Source organism: Phyllobates terribilis, unplaced genomic scaffold (genome assembly GCF_046119375.1).
Source record: "Phyllobates terribilis strain yellow unplaced genomic scaffold, ASM4611937v1 Scaffold_63__1_contigs__length_7903474, whole genome shotgun sequence".
In the NCBI taxonomy this organism is placed as follows: domain Eukaryota; kingdom Metazoa; phylum Chordata; class Amphibia; order Anura; family Dendrobatidae; genus Phyllobates; species Phyllobates terribilis.
Genome location: NW_027362823.1, coordinates 7,022,571 through 7,046,762, shown reverse-complemented (window position 1 = coordinate 7,046,762; position 24,192 = coordinate 7,022,571). Strand labels below are relative to the sequence as shown.

Here is a 24,192-nt window from a genome sequence, read left to right as displayed (position 1 = left end):
TATAGTATTTCTGCATGATAATGTCTGATAGATGAGGATCACACCTCTGGGAACCCCTAACACTGAGTTCAATGGCTTTTGGAAAGGTATCAGGATCAAAGCGTCCACAGGAATATCACGCTGCAAGCGCCGGCAGGAGATTTCTGATTGTGATTGTTCCATCCCTTTAATACTAGATTCACGTCCAGCTTCCCATATGTTCCATCGCTTTAATACTTAGGATTCACGTCCAGCTTACTGTATGTACCATTCTTTTAATTATTCGCGGCCAGCTTACCATATGTACCATCCCTTTAATGACTCACGTCCAGCTTACCCTATGTACCATCCCTGTAATGACTCATGTCCAGCTTACCGTATGTACCATGCCTTTAATGATTCGCAGCCAGCTTACCGTATGTACCATCCCTTTAAAGACTCACGTCCTGCTTACTGTATGTATCATCCCTATAATTATTCACGTCCAGCTTACCGTATGTACCATCCCTTTAATGACTCACATCCTGCTTACTGTATGTACCATCCCTATAATTATTCACGTCCAGCTTACAGTATGTACCATCCCTTTAATGACTCACGTCAAGCTTACCGTATGTACCATCCCTTTAATGATTCACGTCCAGCTTACCATATGTACCATCCCTTTAATGATTCACGTCCAGCTTACCGTATGTATCATCCTTTTAATGATTCACGTCCCGCTTACCGTAGGTTTGGAAATGCCTGAATGGCTGGTGTAGATTGTGGCTGACGGCCTCCTTCAGCTTCAGCGCGGCAGAATCAAAGATGTAATCAGGGAGTTTGGCCTCGATGATCTGAACCGTGTTACTACCAGAAAGCCACGGCTGCACCGTCTGAATGTTCTGGACAAAGAAGAACGTTCTATAAAGTGACATGAATACTGCAGAAGTCTCTAATATAAACCCCCTGAACATCCACCTATTTTGATATAAATAAATCAAAAACTCCATACAAAGCTCCATATCCTCAGCATAGACATGAAATAAAAGCTGCCATGCTGTGTATCCTCAGTGGCCACTAAAGGGAGCTTAAAGGGCATCTGTCACCCCAAAAATTCAGATTTAACCACTTATACATTTAAAGCGCACCTGTCAGCAGGATTGAGCTCAGTAAAACACATACATTGTTAGGTGGGTGCCACTACACTGATTAAAATGATAACTTAGTTGATTAAATCCGTCCTGTGGTTCTTGTGTAACATTTACTTTCAGTTTGGAGATAATGATACGCTCGTGCTCCGGGGCGGCCTGTGGGGGGCGCTCTATCTGGTGCTCTGCTTACATATTCATCTGTATGCTCTTATGACAGCTCACTGTACCTTCACTGACCTGCCTTCTCTTTTACATAATGCATCTAGTAGTGCGGGGCTAGGTAAAATAGGAGGCAGGTCAGTGGACGATCAGTGAGCTGTCATAAGAGCATACACATGAATATGTAAGCAGAGCACCAGATAGAGTGCCCCCACACGCCGCCCCGGAGCATAAGCATATCATTATTTCCAAACTGAAAGTAAAGATTACACAAGAACCACAGGACGAATTTCATCAACTAAGGTATCATTTTACTCTGTGTAATGTCGCCCTCCTGACAGTGTATGTGGTTTACTGAGCACACTCCTGCTGACAGGTGCACTTTAATAGGGGACTGGAGTGGAGAGCCATCCCTTCATGGGGGCCCACCGGAGGATTCTCCATTTCTCCTGTTGGCCAGTCCGAGCCTGTAAAAGTGTTTATGCTACCCAACTCTTCTACTTATAATTCTCATATATTTTTGCAATGTGTATTACAAAGTCAATATACTCGTTGTCCTATCCCTGCATGGGGGCCCACCGGAGGATACTGCTGCGGACGCTCATATACTAGGTGACAGCCAATAGCAATTGTAAATCAGCCAGTACTATATTTTTTTTTTGCTGTCATATTCCAAAATGGTTGCAGCAAATTTCCAATTTTTTTTACTGCAGTTTTTACCTGTGAGCCACACATGTACCTACTATAAAAAGTAAGTTGTCAGCATTGAAAAAAAAATCCTGATACCTGAAGGGTCTTGGAGATCCGAGTTAATATAAATAGTACAACTTCTTCTACGTCCTGGAAGCTTGGATAGAAATCCATTTTCTCGTCATCAAATGTAAGTTGCATTTTGAAGATTGGTAAAAATTGCCCGTCTATAAGGTCAAATAAACGGACATAAGTTTCTACAGTTTTCTGCAGAAGGTCTCTCACCTGTGGGGGGAGAAATCAGCAAGTATATATTAGTGTTTATAAGGAGAAAAAATACATGACTACGAGAGTGGTGCAGAAAACAGGGAGACGGACTGGGCCATAAGAGAAGAAAGCTGAGTGACAACATTTACTGTGGGTGGGAAATCCTTAATCCCTTCAGGACCGGATCATTTTTTGTTTTGCATTTTTTCCTTTCCGTCTTCAAAAAGCCATACATTTTTCATTTTTCCATTGATATAGCTGCAAGAGGCTATGTAATGTGCTGTAGCTTAAACCCTTCCCAACATATGACATATTGTTATGCCATGTTCCTGTAGATGTGCAAAATTTGGACCTGGGCCCCCACCAGCATGTTGGTCAGATGTATGGGCCCTTATAGCATTCTAGATCCGATAATGATGCGCGTGTTCGCCCTTGCCTTGGATGTTTCCTGTAATAATCTCCCCCATCGTAGCTCTAGCCCCATCCTATAATAATGTCTCTCATTCTAGGCCCCTTCCTGGTATAATGTTCCCCTTCCTGCGCCCCTTCCTGTTATAATATCCCCTATCCTGGGCCTCTTCCTGTTATAATATCCACCTTCTGTGTATAATACCGCCCATCCTGAGCCCCTTTCAGCAATAACGTCCCAATCCTGGGCTCCTTCCTGGTATAATGTCCTTGGTCCAGGGCCTCTTACTGTAATAATGTCCCCCATCCTGGCCCCTTCCTGTAACAATGTCCCCTATCCTAGTATAATATCCCACATCCTATAACAATGTCTTCCATCCTGGTATCCTGTCCCCCATCCTAGGCCCCATTCTGGTATAATGACCTCCATCATTGTGCCCTTCCTGGTGTAATGTCCTTCATCCTGGCCCATGTCATGGTATAATGATCCCCATTCTGGTATAATGCTCCCTATCCTGGGCTGCTTCCTTGTACAATGCCCCCCATCCTGAACCCCTGCCTTGTATAATGCTCCCCATCCTTGGCCCCTTCCTTGTAAAATGCTCCCCATCATGCGCCCCTTCCTTGTATAGTGCTCCCCATCCTGCGCCCCTTCCTTGTGTAATGCTCCCCATCTTGCGCCCCTTCCTTGTATAATGCTCCCCATCTTGCGCCCCTTCCTTGTGTAATGCTCCCCATCCTGCGCGCCTTCCTTGTGTAATGCATCTCATCCTAGGCTACTTCCTTGTATAATGCTCCCCATCTGGCACCCCTGCCTTGTGTAATGCTCCCCATCCTGCGCCCCTTTCTTGTATAATGCTCCCCATCATGCGCCCCTTCCTTGTATAATGGTCCCTATCCTGCGCCCCTTCCTTGTGTAATGCTCCCCATCCTGCGCCCCTTCCTTGTATAATGCTCTCCATCTTGCTCCCCTTCCTTGTGTAATGCTCCCTATCCTGCGCCCCTTCCTTGTATAATGCTCCTCATCCTAGGCTACTTCCTTGTATAATGCTCCCCATCTTGGGACCCTTCCTTGTCTAATTCTCCCCATCCTGGGACCCTTCCTTGTATAATGCTTCTCATCCTAGGCTACTTCCTTGTATAATGCTTCCCATCCTGGGACCCTTCCTTGTCTAATTCCCCCTATCCTGGGCACCTTCCTTGTATAATGCCTATGGGCCCTTGTAGCATTCTAGATCCGATAATGATGCGCGTGTTCGCCCTTGCATTGGATGTTTCCTGTAATAATCTCCCCCATCGTAGCCCTAGCCCCATCCTATAATAATGTCTCTCATTCTAGGCCCCTTCCTGGTATAATGTTCCCCATCCTGCACCCCTTCCTGTTATAATATCCCCTATCCTGGGCCTCTTCCTGTTATAATATCCACCTTCTGTGTATAATACCGCCCATCCTGAGCCCCCTTTCAGCAATAACGTCCCAATCCTGGGCTCCTTCCTGGTATAATGTCCTTGGTCCAGGGCCTCTTACTGTAATAATGTCCCCCATCCTGGCCCCTTCCTGTAACAATGTCCCCTATCCTAGTATAATATCCCACATCCTATAACAATGTCTTCCATCCTGGTATCCTGTCCCCCATCCTAGGCCCCATTCTGGTATAATGACCTCCATCATTGTGCCCTTCCTGGTGTAATGTCCTTCATCCTGGCCCATGTCATGGTATAATGATCCCCATTCTGGTATAATGCTCCCTATCCTGGGCTGCTTCCTTGTACAATGCCCCCCATCCTGAACCCCTGCCTTGTATAATGCTCCCCATCCTTGGCCCCTTCCTTGTAAAATGCTCCCCATCATGCGCCCCTTCCTTGTATAATGCTCCCCATCATGCGCCCCTTCCTTGTATAGTGCTCCCCATCCTGCGCCCCTTCCTTGTGTAATGCTCCCCATCTTGCGCCCCTTCCTTGTATAATGCTCCTCATCTTGCGCCACTTGCTTGTGTAATGCTCCCCATCCTGCGCGCCTTCCTTGTGTAATGCATCTCATCCTAGGCTACTTCCTTGTATAATGCTCCCCATCTGGCACCCCTGCCTTGTGTAATGCTCCCCATCCTGCGCCCATTTCTTGTATAATGCTCCCCATCATGCGCCCCTTCCTTGTATAATGGTCCCCATCCTGCGCCCCTTCCTTGTGTAATGCTCCCCATCCTGCGCCCCTTCCTTGTATAATGCTCCTCATCCTAGGCTACTTCCTTGTATAATGCTCCCCATCTTGGGACCCTTCCTTGACTAATTCTCCCCATCCTGGGACCCTTCCTTGTATAATGCTTCTCATCCTAGGCTACTTCCTTGTATAATGCTCCCCATCCTGGGACCCTTCCTTGTCTAATTCCCCCTATCCTGGGCACCTTCCTTGTATAATGCCTATGGGCCCTTGTAGCATTCTAGATCCGATAATGATGCGCGTGTTCGCCCTTGCCTTGGATGTTTCCTGTAATAATCTCCCCCATCGTAGCCCTAGCCCCATCCTATAATAATGTCTCTCATTCTAGGCCCCTTCCTGGTATAATGTTCCCCATCCTGCACCCCTTCCTGTTATAATATCCCCTATCCTGGGCCTCTTCCTGTTATAATATCTACCTTCTGTGTATAATACCCCCCATCCTGAGCCCCCTTTCAGCAATAACGTCCCAATTCTGGGCTCCTTCCTGGTATAATGTCCTTTGTCCTGGGCCTCTTACTGTAATAATGTCCCCCATCCTGGCCCCTTCCTGCAACAATGTCCCCCATCCTGGTATAATGTCCCACATCCTATAACAATGTCCCCCATCCTGGTACAATGTCCCTCATCCTATAACAATGTCTTCCATCCTGGTATCCTGTCCCCCATCCTAGGCCCCATTCTGGTATAATGACCTCCATCCTTTTGCCCTTCCTGGTGTAATGTCCTTCATCCTGGCCCATGACATGATATAATGACCCCCATTCTGGTATAATGCTCCCTATCCTGGGCCGCTTCCTTGTACAATGCCCCCCATTCTGAACCCCTACCTGGTATAATGCTCCCCATCCTTGGCCTCTTCCTTGTAAAATGCTCCCCATCATGCGCCCCTTCCTTGTATAATGCTCCCCATCATGCGCCCCTTCCTTGTATAGTGCTCCCCATCCTGCGCCCCTTCCTTGTGTAATGCTCCCCATCCTGCGCCCCTTCCTTGTGTAATGCTCCCCATCTTGCGCCCCTTCCTTGTATAATGCTCCCCATCTTGCGCCCCTTCCTTGTATAATGCTCCCCATCTTGCGCCCCTTCCTTGTGTAATGCTCCCCATCCTGCGTTCCTTCCTTGTGTAATGCACCTCATCCTAGGCTACTTCCTTGTATAATGCTCCCCATCTTGCACCCCTTCCTTGTGTAATGCTCCCCATCCTGCGCCCCTTCCTTGTATAATGCTCCCCATCATGCTCCCCTTCCTTGTGTAATGCTCCCCATCCTGCGACCTTTCCTTGTATAATGCTCCCCATCTTGCGCCCCTTCCTTGTGTAATGCTCCTCATCCTAGGCTACTTCCTTGTATAATGCTCCCCATCTTGGGACCCTTCCTTGTCTAATTCTCCCCATCCTGGGACCCTTCCTTGTATAATGCTTCTCATCCTAAGCTACTTCCTTGTATAATGCTCCCCATCCTGGGACCCTTCCTTGTCTAATTCCCCCCATCCTGGGCACCTTCCTTGTATAATGCTCCCCATCCTGGAACCCTTCCTTGTCTAATTCCCCCCATCCTGGGCCCTTTCCTTGTATAATGCTCCCCATCCTGGGCCCCTTCATTATATAATGCTCCCCATCCTGGGCCCCTTCCTTGTCTAATTCTCCCCACCCTGAGCCCCTTCCTTGTATAATGCTCCCCATCCTTGGCCCTTTCCTGGTTTAATGTTCTGTCGTTCTTTTCCAATACATTAAATAAACAAAAATAAATGATTCTTCTTACCTTCCTCCGCTCCCACGACATGCGGCGCCTTCTTCTGTAGCTGATTTCAGTGTGCCGGTAGAGGCAGCGCATGACGTCACTTCCATGCGTCGCTCGTGACTGGCACGCCGACATCAGCTACCGGCCTTTGGCTGGCGGCATGCATTGCAGCTCAGGGACCCGGCATGTTCCTGCGCAGCAATATACTTCAGCCGGATGTGCGTCCTCAGACTGTGGAAGTGCCATACATATATGAGATGGGAATACCACTCTGAGTCTATGTTTGATCCAGAGATACAATAATGAACATGAATCCTTATATATCACAGATCTTGCTGCCGACTTTACCTGGTTGGACATAAGTGTCGAGACGCAGTTATAAAAGGAATCCAATTTGTCCGCATTAATCAACTGCAGGGCATCTTGATTGGCAAATAGATTGATCACGTTGGGGTACCAAGTGTTCAGCAACTTTTCTTCTGTCTTGGCACAAGCCAAGGATCCGCTGTTCCTCAAGGATTCACATTCTACAGGACCCCTGGACCTGACAAAGAATAAAGCACTTTATCATATTAAACCTGACAGGGCACACCTGTGAAGTGAAGACCATTTCCGGTGACTACCTCTAGAAGCTCATCAAGAGAATGCCAAGAGTGTGCAAAGCAGTCATCAAAGCAAAAGGTGGCTACTCTGAAGAACCTAGAATATAAGACATATTTTCAGTTGTTTCACACTTTTTTGTTAAGTATATAATTCCACATGTGTTAATTCATAGTCATGAAAATACACACTTATACAGTATACATATATATACACCCATATACATTATACATACACATATACAGTATACATATATATACACACATATACAGTATACATATATATACACACATATACATTATACATACACATATACAGTATACATATATACACACATATACAGTATACATATATATACACACATATACAGTATACATATATATACACCCATATACATTATACATACACATATACAGTATACATATACACACACATATACAGTATACATATATATACACACATATACAGTATACATATATATACACACATACAGTATACATATATATACACCCATATACATTATACATACACATATACAGTATACATATATACACACATATACAGTATACATATATATACACACATATACAGTATACATATATATACACACACATATACAGTATACATATATACACACATATACAGTATACATATATATACACACACATATACAGTATACATATATACACACCCATATACAGTATACATATATATATACACACATATACAGTATACATATATACACCCATATACATTATACATACACATATACAGTATACATATACACACACATATACAGTATACATATATATACACATATACAGTATACATATATATACACACAAATATACAGTATACATATATATACACACATATACAGTATACATATATATACACACATACAGTATACATATATATACACATATATACAGTATACATATATATACACACATACAGTATACATATATATACACATACAGTATACATATATACACATATATACAGTATACATATATACACACATATACAGTATACATATATATATAGACATACAGTATAAATATATATACACATATATACAGTATACATATATATACACACACATATACAGTATACATATATATACACCCATATACATTATACATACACATATACAGTATACATATATATACACACACATATACAGTATACATATATATACACCCATATACATTATACATACACATATACAGTATACATATATATACACACAAATATACAGTATACATATATATACACACACATATACAGTATACATATATATACACACACATACAGTATACATATATACACATATATACAGTATACATATATACACACATATACAGTATACATATATATACAGACATACAGTATAAATATATATACACATATATACAGTATACATATATACACCCATATACAGTATACATATATATACAGACATACAGTATAAATATATATACACATATACAGTATACATATATACACACATATACAGTATACATATACACACACATATACAGTATACACATATATACACCCATATACATTATACATACACATATACAGTATACATATATATACACACACATATACAGTATACATATATATACACACATATACAGTATACATATATATACACACATACAGTATACATATATATACACATATATACAGTATACATATATATACACACATACAGTATACATATATATACACACATATACAGTATACATATATATACAGACATACAGTATAAATATATATACACATATATACAGTATACATATATACACCCATATACAGTATACATATATATACAGACATACAGTATAAATATATATACACATATACAGTATACATATACACACACATATACAGTATACATATATACACACACACACATATACAGTATACATATATATACAGACATACAGTATAAATATATATACACATATACAGTATACATATATACACACACACACATACAGTATACATATATATACAGACATACAGTATAAATATATATACACATATACAGTATACATATATATACACACACATATACAGTATACATCTAAATACACACATACAGTATACATATATACACCCATATACAGTATACATATATATACACACACATATACAGTATACATATAAATACACACATATACAGTATACATATATACACCCATATACAGTATACATATACACACATATACAGTATACATATATATACACACATATACAATATATATACACATATACAGTATACATATATATACACACATACCGTATAAATATATATATACACATATATACAGTATACATATATACACCCATATACAGTATACATATATATACACACACACATACAGTATACATATATACACACATATACAGTATACATACATACACACATATACAGTATACATATATACACACTTATACAGTATACATATATATAAACACATATACAGTATATATATATACACATATACAGTATACATATATATACACACATACAGTATAAATATATATACACATATATACAGTATACATATATACACCCACTAGATGGTGGCCCGATTCTAATGCATCGGGTATTCTAGAATAGGTATGCGGCCGACAGGGCGCAATCAGCAAAGCGGTGTTTAAATTTGGCGCCAAAATCGCTGATTGGTCGAGGCCGGCAACCGTGACCAATCACCAAAGCGGTGTTAAAACTTGGCGGCTATATCGCAGATTGGTCACGGCTGGCGGTCGCGACTAATCAGCAGAGAGGGGTTTAAATTTGGCGCCAATAATGCTGATTGGTCGCGGGCAGCGAACACGACCAATCAGCAGAGCGGGGTTTAAATTTGGCGCCAATAATGCTGATTGGTCGCGGGCAGCGAACGCGACCAATCAGCAGAGCGGGGTTTAAATTTGGCGCCAATAATGCTGATTGGTTGCGGCCGGCGGTCGCGACCAATCAGCACAGCGTTATTTAAATTTGGCGCCAATAATGGTGATTGGTCACGGCCGGGACCAATCAGCAGAGCGGTGTTTAAATTTGGCGCCAATAATGCTGATTATTTGCGACCGGTAACCGTGACCAATCAGCATAGCGGTGTTTAAATTTGGCGCCAATATCGCTGTATATGTATACTGTATATGTGTGTGTATATATATGTATACTGTATGTGTGTGTATATATATGTATACTGTATGTGTGTATATATATGTATACTGTATATGTGTGTGTATATATATGTATACTCTATGTGTGTATATATATGTATACTCTATGTGTGTATATATATATGTATACTGTATATGTGTGTGTATATGTATACTATATATGTGTGTATATGTATACTGTATATGTGTATATATATGTATACTGTATATGTGTGTATATATGTATACTGTATATGTGTGTGTATATATATGTATACTGTATGTGTGTGTATATATATGTATACTGTATGTGTGTATATATATATGTATACTGTATATGTGTTTGTATATATATGTATACTCTATGTGTGTATATATATGTATACTGTATATGTGTGTGTATATGTATACTGTATATGTGTGTATATGTATACTGTATATGTGTGTATATATGTATACTGTATATGTGTGTATATATGTATACTGTATGTGTGTGTATATATGTATACTGTATATGTGTGTATATATATGTATACTGTATATGTGTGTATATATATGTATACTGTATATGTGTGTGTATATGTATACTGTATATGTGTGTATATATGTATACTGTATGTGTGTGTATATATGTATACTGTATATGTGTGTGTATATGTATACTGTATATGGGTGTGTATATATGTATACTGTATGTGTGTATATATATGTATACTGTATATGTGTGTATATATATGTATACTGTATATGTGTGTATATATATGTATACTGTATATGTGTATATATGTATACTGTATATGTGTGTATATATGTATACTGTATGTGTGTATATATGTATACTGTATGTGTGTATATATATGTATACTGTATATGGGTGTATATATGTATACTGTATATGTATGTATATATGTATACTGTATGTGTGTATTTATATGTATACTGTATATGTGTGTATATATATGTATACTGTATATGTGTGTATATGTATACTGTATATGTGTGTGTATATATATGTATACTGTATGTGTATATATGTATACTGTATATGTGTGTATATATGTGTGTGTATATATATATGTATACTGTATATGGGTGTATATATGCAAAAAAGAAGCAAGACAAAAATATATCTCATACCCTACCATAATTATATATAAATGTAAAGCAAAGTTGCATAATAAATATAGGGTACTTAGTGAACTATTTTTGATCAAAAAAAGTATACAAGCCGTCCCACCAGCGGCAAGGTGACCCTAAATTGGGACGGTACCTATACTGCCTATATTAAAAACCTTACTGTATATCAAAGTTGAAGTAATGCATATAAAAGGGTAGACAAATAGGACCGGGTCCCAACTCCAGACCACCTAGGCCCGTGGTAAGCTACATATATACCAATCAGCTCAACAAAGGGGATGCCACACCCTTAAGTTGGGACCCGGTCCTATTTGTCTACCCTTTTATATGCATTGCTTCAACTTTGATATACAGTAAGGTTTTTAATATAGGCAGTATAGGTACCGTCCCAATTTAGGGTCACCTTGCCGCTGGTGGGACGGCTTGTATACTTTTTTTGATCAAAAATAGTTCACTAAGTACCCTATATTTATTATGCAACTTTGCTTTACATTTATATATAATTATGGTAGGGTATGAGATATATTTTTGTCTTGCTTCTTTTTTGCTAGTGTGAACATGCCTCTGTTTCTTGTATGTCTGCCATCTTAGACCTCAGTTCACATTGTCTGGTTTTTTGACTTGTTTGCATTCTGTGCAATTTAAGGGTGTGGCATGCCCTTTGTTGAGCTGATTGGTATATATGTAGCTTACCACGGGCCTAGGTGGTCTGGAGTTGGGACCCGGTCCTATTTGTCTACCCTTTTATATGCATTACTTCAACTTTGATATACAGTAAGGTTTTTAATATAGGCAGTATAGGTACCGTCCCAATTTAGGGTCACCTTGCCGCTGGTGGGACGGCTTGTATACTTTTTTTGATCAAAAATAGTTCACTAAGTACCCTATATTTATTATGCAACTTTGCTTTACATTTATATATAATTATGGTAGGGTATGAGATATATTTTTGTCTTGCTTCTTTTTTGCTAGTGTGAACATGCCTCTGTTTCTTGTATGTCTGCCATCTTAGACCTCAGTTCACATTGTCTGGTTTTTTGACTTGTTTGCATTCTGTGCAATTTAAGGGTGTGGCATGCCCTTTGTTGAGCTGATTGGTATATATGTAGCTTACCACGGGCCTAGGTGGTCTGGAGTTGGGACCCGGTCCTATTTGTCTACCCTTTTATATGCATTACTTCAACTTTGATATACAGTAAGGTTTTTAATATAGGCAGTATAGGTACCGTCCCAATTTAGGGTCACCTTGCCGCTGGTGGGACGGCTTGTATACTTTTTTTGATCAAAAATAGTTCACTAAGTACCCTATATTTATTATGCAACTTTGCTTTACATTTATATATAATTATGGTAGGGTATGAGATATATTTTTGTCTTGCTTCTTTTTTGCTAGTGTGAACATGCCTCTGTTTCTTGTATGTCTGCCATCTTAGACCTCAGTTCACATTGTCTGGTTTTTTGACTTGTTTGCATTCTGTGCAATTTAAGGGTGTGGCATGCCCTTTGTTGAGCTGATTGGTATATATGTAGCTTACCACGGGCCTAGGTGGTCTGGAGTTGGGACCCGGTCCTATTTGTCTACCCTTTTATATGCATTACTTCAACTTTGATATACAGTAAGGTTTTTAATATAGGCAGTATAGGTACCGTCCCAATTTAGGGTCACCTTGCCGCTGGTGGGACGGCTTGTATACTTTTTTTGATCAAAAATAGTTCACTAAGTACCCTATATTTATTATGCAACTTTGCTTTACATTTATATATAATTATGGTAGGGTATGAGATATATTTTTGTCTTGCTTCTTTTTTGCTAGTGTGAACATGCCTCTGTTTCTTGTATGTCTGCCATCTTAGACCTCAGTTCACATTGTCTGGTTTTTTGACTTGTTTGCATTCTGTGCAATTTAAGGGTGTGGCATGCCCTTTGTTGAGCTGATTGGTATATATGTAGCTTACCACGGGCCTAGGTGGTCTGGAGTTGGGACCCGGTCCTATTTGTCTACCCTTTTATATGCATTACTTCAACTTTGATATACAGTAAGGTTTTTAATATAGGCAGTATAGGTACCGTCCCAATTTAGGGTCACCTTGCCGCTGGTGGGACGGCTTGTATACTTTTTTTGATCAAAAATAGTTCACTAAGTACCCTATATTTATTATGCAACTTTGCTTTACATTTATATATAATTATGGTAGGGTATGAGATATATTTTTGTCTTGCTTCTTTTTTGCTAGTGTGAACATGCCTCTGTTTCTTGTATGTCTGCCATCTTAGACCTCAGTTCACATTGTCTGGTTTTTTGACTTGTTTGCATTCTGTGCAATTTAAGGGTGTGGCATGCCCTTTGTTGAGCTGATTGGTATATATGTAGCTTACCACGGGCCTAGGTGGTCTGGAGTTGGGACCCGGTCCTATTTGTCTACCCTTTTATATGCATTACTTCAACTTTGATATACAGTAAGGTTTTTAATATAGGCAGTATAGGTACCGTCCCAATTTAGGGTCACCTTGCCGCTGGTGGGACGGCTTGTATACTTTTTTTGATCAAAAATAGTTCACTAAGTACCCTATATTTATTATGCAACTTTGCTTTACATTTATATATAATTATGGTAGGGTATGAGATATATTTTTGTCTTGCTTCTTTTTTGCTAGTGTGAACATGCCTCTGTTTCTTGTATGTCTGCCATCTTAGACCTCAGTTCACATTGTCTGGTTATATGGGTGTATATATGTATACTGTATATGGGTGTATATATGTATACTGTATATGTGTGTATATGTATACTGTATATGTGTATATATGTATGTATATATGTATACTGTATGTGTGTATTTATATGTATACTGTATATGTGTGTGTATATATGTATACTGTATGTGTGTATCTATATGTATACTGTATATGTGTGTATATATGTATACTGTATGTGTGTGTGTATATGTATACTGTATATGTGTGTGTATATGTATACTGTATATGGGTGTATATATGTATACTGTATATGCGTGTATATATATGTATACTGTATGTGTATATATGTATACTGTATATGTGTGTATATATGTGTGTGTATATATATATGTATACTGTATATATATGTATACTGTATATGTGTGTGTATATATATACTGTATATGTGTGTGTATATGTATACTGTATATGGGTGTATATATGTATACTGTATATGTGTGTGTATGTGTATACTGTATATGTGTGTATATGTATACTGTATATGTGTGTATATATGTATACTGTATATGTGTGTATATATGTATGTATATATATATATGTATATGTGTGTATATGTATGTATATATATATATGTATACTGTATATGTTTGTGTATATATATGTGTATACTGTATATGTGTGTGTATATATGTATACTGTATATGTGTGTATATGTGTATACTGTATATGTGTGTGTATATGTATACTGTATATGGGTGTATATATGTATACTGTATATGGGTGTGTGTATATATATGTATACTGTATATGTGTGTATATATGTATACTGTATATGTGTATATATATGTATACTGTATGTGTGTGTATATGTATACTGTATATGTGTATATATATGTATACTGTATATGTGTATATATATGTATACTGTATATGTGTGTATATATATATACTGTATATGTGTGTATGTATGTATATATATATATATGTATACTGTGTGTATATGTATGTATATATATATTTATACTGTATATGTGTGTGTATATATGTATACTGTGTATGTGTGTATATGTGTATACTGTATATGTGTGTATATGTGTATACTGTATATGTGTGTATATTTATACTGTATATGTGTGTATATATATGTATACTGTATATGTGTGTATATGTGTATACTGTATATGTGTGTATATGTGTATACTGTATATGTGTGTGTATATATGTATACTGTATATGTGTGTGTATATATATGCATACTGTATATGTGTATATATATGTATACTGTATATGTGTGTGTGTGTGTATATATGTATACTGTATATGTGTGTATATATATGTATACTGTATATGTGTATATATATGTATACTGTATATGTGTGTATATATGTATACTGTATATGTGGGTGTATATATGTATACTGTATATGGGTGTATATATGTATACTGTATGTGTGTATATATGTATACTGTATGTGTGTATATATGTATACTGTATATGTGTGTGTATATATGTATACTGTATATGTGTGTGTATATATGTATACTGTATGTGTGTATATATGTATACTGTATATGTGTGTGTATATATGTATACTGTATATGTGTGTATATGTATACTGTATATGTGTGTGTATATATATGTATACTGTATGTGTGTATATATATGTATACTGTATATGTGTGTATATATATGTATACTGTATATGTGTGTGTGTATATATACAGTATATGTGTGTGTATATGCTGTATTACTGTATATATGCGTGTATATATGTATACTGTATATGTGTGTGTATATATATATGTATACTGTATGTGTATATATATGTATACTGTATATGTGTGTGTATATGTATACTGTATATGTGTGTATATATGTATACTGTATATGTGTGTATATATATGTATACTGTATATGTGTGTATATATGTATACTGTATGTGTGTATATATATGTATACTGTATATGTGTGTATATATATGTGTGTATATATATGTATACTGTATATGTGTGTATATATGTATACTGTATGTGTGTATATATGTATATATACAGTATATATGTGTGTATATATGTATACTGTATATGTGTGTATATATGTATACTGTATATGTGTATATATATGTATACTGTATATGTGTGTATATATGTATACTGTATATGTGTGTATATATGTATACTGTATGTGTGTATATATATGTATATATACAGTATATATGTGTGTATATGTGTATACTGTATATATATATACTGTATGTGTGTGTATATATGTATACTGTATATGTGTGTGTATATATATGCATACTGTATATGTGTATATATATGTATACTGTATATGTGTGTGTATATGTATACTGTATATGTGGGTGTATATATGTATACTGTATGTGTGTATATATGTATACTGTATATGTGTGTGTATATATGTATACTGTATATGTGTGTGTATATGTATACTGTATATGTGTGTGTATATATATGTATACTGTATATGTGTGTATATATATGTATACTGTATATGTGTGTGTATATATACAGTATATGTGTGTGTATATGCTGTATTACTGTATATATGCGTGTATATATGTATACTGTATATGTGTATATATATGTATACTGTATATGTGTGTGTATATATGTATACTGTATATGTGTGTATATATATGTATACTGTATATGTGTGTATATATGTATACTGTATGTGTGTATATATATGTATACTGTATATGTGTATATATATGTATACTGTATATGTGTGTGTATATATGTGTGTATATGTATACTGTATATGTGTGTATATATGTATACTGTATGTGTGTATATATATGTATATATACAGTATATCTCTGTGTATATATGTATACTGTATATGGGTGTGTATATGTATACTGTATATGTGTGTGTATATATGTATACTGTATGTGTGTATATATGTATACTGTATATGGGTGTGTATATATGTATACTGTATATGGGTGTGTATATATATGTATACTGTATATGTGTATATATATATATATATGTATACTGTATATGTGTGTATATATATATGTATACTGTATGTGTATATATGTATACTGTATATGTTTGTATATATGTGTGTGTATATATATGTATACTGTATATGTGTATACTGTATATGTGTGTGTATATGTATACTGTATATGGGTGTATATATGTGTATACTGTATATGTGTGTGTATATGTATACTGTATATGTGTGTGTATATATGTATACTGTATGTGTGTATATATGTATACTGTATATGTGTGTGTGTGTATATGCTGTATTACTGTATATGTGTGTGTATATGTATACTGTATATGTGTGTGTATATATGTATACTGTATATGGGTGGGTATATATGTATACTGTATATGGGTGTGTATATATATATATGTATACTGTATATGGGTGTGTGTATATATATGTATACTGTATATGTGTGTATATATATATATATATGTATACTGTATGTGTATATATGTATACTGTATATGTGTGTATATATATGTATACTGTATATATGTGTGTATATGTGTATACTGTATATGTGTGTATATATGTATACTGTATATGTGTGTATATATGTATACTGTATATGTGGGTGTGTATATGTATACTGTTTATGGGTGTATATATGTATACTGTATGTGTGTATATATGTATACTGTATATGTGTGTATATATGTATACTGTATATGGGTGTGTATATATATGTATACTGTATATGTGTGTGTATATGTATACTGTATATGTGTGTATATATGTATACTGTATATGTGTGTGTGTATATGTATACTGTTTATGGGTGTATATATGTATACTGTATGTGTGTATATATGTATACTGTATATGTGTGTGTATATATATGTATACTGTATGTGTATATATGTATACTGTATATGTGTGTATATATGTGTGTGTATATATATATGTATACTGTATATGTGTATATATATGTATACTGTATATGTGTGTATATATATGTATACTGTATATGTGTGTGTATATATGTATACTGTATATGTGTGTGTATGTATAATGTATATGTGTGTATATATATGTATACTGTATATGTGTGTGTATATGTATACTGTATATGTGTGTATATATATGTATACTGTATATGTGTATATATATATGTATACTGTATATGTGTGTATATATGTATACTGTATATGTGTATATATATGTATACTGTATATGTGTGTATATATATGTATACTGTATATGTGTGTATATATGTGTGTGTATATATATATATATGTATACTGTATATGGGTGTATATATGTATACTGTATATGGGTGTATATATGTATACTGTATATGTGTGTATATGTATACTGTATATGCGTGTATATATATGTATACTGTATGTGTGTATATATGTATACTGTATATGTGTGTATATGTATACTGTATATGTATGTATATATGTATACTGTATGTGTGTATTTATATGTATACTGTATATGTGTGTGTATATATGTATACTGTATGTGTGTGTATATATGTATACTGTATATGTATGTATATATGTATACTGTATGTGTGTATATATATGTATACTGTATATGTGTGTGTATATATGTATACTGTATGTGTGTGTATATATGTATACTGTATATGTGTATATATGTATACTGTATATGTATACTGTATATGTATGTATATATGTATACTGTATGTGTGTATTTATATGTATACTGTATATGTGTGTGTATATATGTATACTGTATGTGTGTGTATATATGTATACTGTATATGTATGTATATATGTATACTGTATGTGTGTATATATATGTATACTGTATATGTGTGTGTATATATGTATACTGTATGTGTGTGTATATATGTATACTGTATATGTGTGTATATGTATACTGTATATGGGTGTATATATGTATACTGTATATGCGTGTATATATATGTATACTGTATGTGTATATATGTATACTGTATATGTGTGTATATATGTGTGTGTATATATATATATATGTATACTGTATATATATGTATACTGTATATGTGTGTGTATATGTATACTGTATATGTGTGTATATATATGTATACTGTATATGTGTGTGTATATGTATACTGTATATGGGTGTATATATGTATACTGTATATGTGTGTGTATGTGTATACTGTATATGTGTGTATATGTATACTGTATATGTGTATATATGTATACTGTATATGTGTATATATATATGTATACTGTATATGTGTGTATATATGTATGTATATATATATGTATATGTGTGTATATGTATGTACAGTACAGACCAAAAGTTTGGACACACCTTCTCATTTAAAGATTTTTCTGTATTTTCATAACTATGAAAACTGTACATTCACACTGAAGGCATCAAAACTATGAATTAACACATGTGGAATTATATACTTAACAAAAAAGTGTGAAACAACTGAAAATATGTCTTATATTCTAGGTTCTTCAAAGTAGCCACCTTTTGCTTTGATGACTGCTTTGCACACTCTTGGCATTCTCTTGATGAGCTTCAAGAGGTAGTCACCGGAAATGGTCTTCCAACAATCTTGAAGGAGTTCCCAGAGATGCTTAGCACTTGTTGGCCCTTTTGCCTTCACTCTGCGGTCCAGCTCACCCCAAACCATCTCGATTGGGTTCAGGTCTGGTGACTGTGGAGGCCAGGTCATTTGGCGTAGCACCCTATCACTCTATTTCTTGGTCAAATAGCCCTTACACAGCCTGGAGGTGTGTTTGTGGTCATTGTCCTGTTGAAAAATAAATGATGGTCCAACTAAACGCAAACCGGATGGAATAGCATGCCGCTGCAAGATGCTGTGGTAGTCATGCTGGTTCAGTATACCTTCAATTTTTAATAAATCCCCAACAGTGTCACCAGCAAAGCACCCCCACACCATCACACCTCCTCCTCCATGCTTCACGGTGGGAACCAGGCATGTAGAGTCCATCCGTTCACCTTTTCTGCGTCGCACAAAGACACGGTGGTTGGAACCAAAGATCTCAAATTTGGACTCATCAGACCAAAGCACAGATTTCCACTGGTCTAATGTCCATTCCTTGTGTTCTTTAGCCCAAACAAGTCTCTTCTGCTTGTTGCCTGTCCTTAGCAGTGGTTTCCTAGCAGCTATTTTACCATGAAGGCCTGCTGCACAAAGTCTCCTCTTAACAGTTGTTGTAGAGATGTGTCTGCTGCTAGAACTCTGTGTGCCATTGACCTGGTCTCTAATCTGAGCTGCTGTTAACCTGCGATTTCTGAGGCTGGTGACTCAGATAAACTTATCCTCAGAAGCAGAGGTGACTCTTGGTCTTCCTTTCCTGGAGCGGTCCTCATGTGAGCCAGTTTCTTTGCAGCACTTGATGGTTTTTGCAACTGCACTTGGGGACACTTTCAAAGTTTTCCCAATTTTTCGGACTGACTGACCTTCATTTCTTAAAGTAATGATGGCCACTCGTTTTTCTTTACTTAGCTGCTTTTTTCTTGCCATAATACAAATTCTAACAGTCTATTCAGTAGGACTATCAGCTGTGTATCCACCTGACTTCTGCACAACACAACTGATGGTCCCAACGCCATTTATAAGGCAAGAAATCCAACTTATTAAACCTGACAGGACACACCTGTGAAGTGAAAACCATTTCCGGTGACTACCTCTTGAAGCTCATCAAGAGAATGCCAAGAGTGTGCAAAGCAGTCATCAAAGCAAAAGGTGGCTACTTTGAACAACCTAGAATATAAGACATATTTTCAGTTGTTTCACACTTTTTTGTTAAGTATATAATTCCACATGTGGTAATTCATAGTTTTGATGCCTTCAGTGTGAATGTACAATTTTCAAAGTCATGAAGATACAGAAAAATCTTTAAATGAGAAGGTGTGTCCAAACTTTTGGTCTGTACTGTATATATATATGTATACTGTATATGTGTGTGTATATATATATATGTATATGTGTGTGTATATATGTATACTGTATATGTGTGTGTATATGTATACTGTATATGTGTGTATATGTGTATACTGTATATGTGTGTATATATATGTATACTGTATATGTGTGTATATATGTATACTGTATATGTGTGTATATATGTATACCGTATATGTGTATATATATATGTATACTGTATATGTGTATATATATATATATGTATACTGTATATGTGTGTATGTATGTATATATATATATGTATACTGTGTGTATATGTATGTATATATATATATGTATACTGTATATGTGTGTGTATATGTATGTATATATATGTGTATATGTGTATACTGTATATGTGTGTGTATACTGTATATGGGTGTATATATATATGTATACTGTATGTGTGTATATATATGTATACTGTATATGTGTGTGTATATGTATACTTTATATGGGTGTATATATGTATACTGTATATGTGTGTGTATATATGTATACTGTATATGTGTGTGTATATGTATACTGTATATGTGTATATGTGTATACTGTATATGTGTGTGTGTATATGTATACTGTATATGTGTGTATATGTATACTGTATATGAGTATATGTGTATACTGTATATGTGTGTGTGTATATGTATACTGTATATGTCTGTATATGTGTATACTGTATATGTCTGTATATATGTATACTGTATATGTGTGTATATGTATACTGTATATGTGTGTGTGTATATGTATACTGTATATGTCTGTATATGTGTATACTGTATATGTCTGTATATATGTATACTGTATATGTGTGTATATATATGTATACTGTATATGTCTGTATATATGTATACTGTATATGTGTATATATGTATACTGTATATGTGTGTGTATATATGTATACTGTATATGTGTGTGTATATATGTATACTGTATATGTGTGTATATATATGTATACTGTATATGTGTGTATATGTGTATACTGTATATGTGTGTGTGTATATGTATACTGTATATGTCTGTATATGTGTATACTGTATATGTCTGTATATATGTATACTGTATATGTGTGTATATATATGTATACTGTATATGTCTGTATATATGTATACTGTATATGTGTATATATGTATACTGTATATGTGTGTGTATATATGTATACTGTATATGTGTGTATATATGTACACTGTATATGTGTGTATATGTATACTGTGTATATGTGTATACTGGATGTGTGTGTATATATGTGCACTGTATATGTGTGTATATGTATACTGTATGTGTGTATATGTATACTGTATATGTGTGTGTATATATGAATACTATATATCTATGTGTATATGTATACTGTATATGTGTATACTGTATATGTGTGTGTGTGTATGTATACTGTATATGTGTGTATATATGTATACTGTATATGTGTATACTGTATATGTGTGTATATATGTATACTGTATATGTGTGTGTATATGTATACTGTATATGTGTGTATATATATATGTACACTGTATATATGTGTGTGTATATATGTATACTGTATATGTGTGTATATGTATACTGTATATGGGTGTATATGTGTGTGTATATATGTATACTGTATACATATACAGTATACATATATACACATATACAGTATACATATATACACCCATAAATAGTATACATATATACACCCATATACAGTATACATATATATACACACATATACAGTATACATATATACACACATATACAGTATACATATATACACACCCATATACAGTATACATATATACACACACATATACAGTGTACATATATACACCCATATACAGTATACATATACAGTATACATATATATACACACACATATACAGTATACATATATATACACAAATACAGTATACATATATATATACACATATACAGTATACATATATAAACACATATACAGTATATATATATACACATATACAGTATACATATATATACACACACATATACAGTATACATATATATACACAAATACAGTATACATATATACACACACAAATACAGTATACATATATATACACACCCATATACAGTATACATATATACACATATACAGTATACATATATATACACAAATACAGTATACATATATACACACACAAATACAGTATACATATATATACACACATATACAGTATACATATATACACACATACAGTATACATATATATACACACCCATATACAGTATACATATATACACATATACAGTATACATATATATACACACACATATACAGTATACATATATACACCCATATACAGTATACATATACACACACACATACAGTATACATATATACACACACATATACAGTATACATATATATACACCCATATACAGTATACATATATATACACACATATACAGTATACATATATATACACATATACAGTATACATATATACACACATATACAGTATACATATATACACACATATACAGTATACATATATATACACACATATACAGTATACATATATATACACCCATATACAGTATACATATATATACACACATATACAGTATACATATATACACACATATACAGTATACATATATACACCCATATACAGTATACATATATATACACACATATACAGTATACACATATACACACATATACAGTATACATATATACACACATATACAGTATACATATACACACACACATACAGTATACATATATACACACACATATACAGTATACATATATATACACCCATATACAGTATACATATATATACACACATATACAGTATACATATATATACACATATACAGTATACATATATACACACATATACAGTATACATATATACACACATATACAGTATACATATATACACCCATATACAGTATACATATATATACACACATATACAGTATACACATATACACACATATACAGTATACATATATACACACATATACAGTATACATATATACACACATATACAGTATACATACACACACACATATACAGTATACATATATACACACACATATACA

General features: G+C 34.8%; 1 protein-coding gene across 1 annotated transcript in view; it reads right to left on the bottom strand.

Annotated features, from left to right (window-relative positions):
• Window positions 1-24,192, bottom strand: part of LOC141192502 (uncharacterized) — an 83,238-nt gene that overhangs the window by 11,970 nt on the left and 47,076 nt on the right. Inside the window, exon 4 of the mRNA XM_073662029.1 lies at window positions 2,058-2,246. Within this exon, the coding sequence (XP_073518130.1) occupies window positions 2,058-2,246 (189 nt within the window). The remainder of the gene's footprint in view (window positions 1-2,057; window positions 2,247-24,192) is intronic.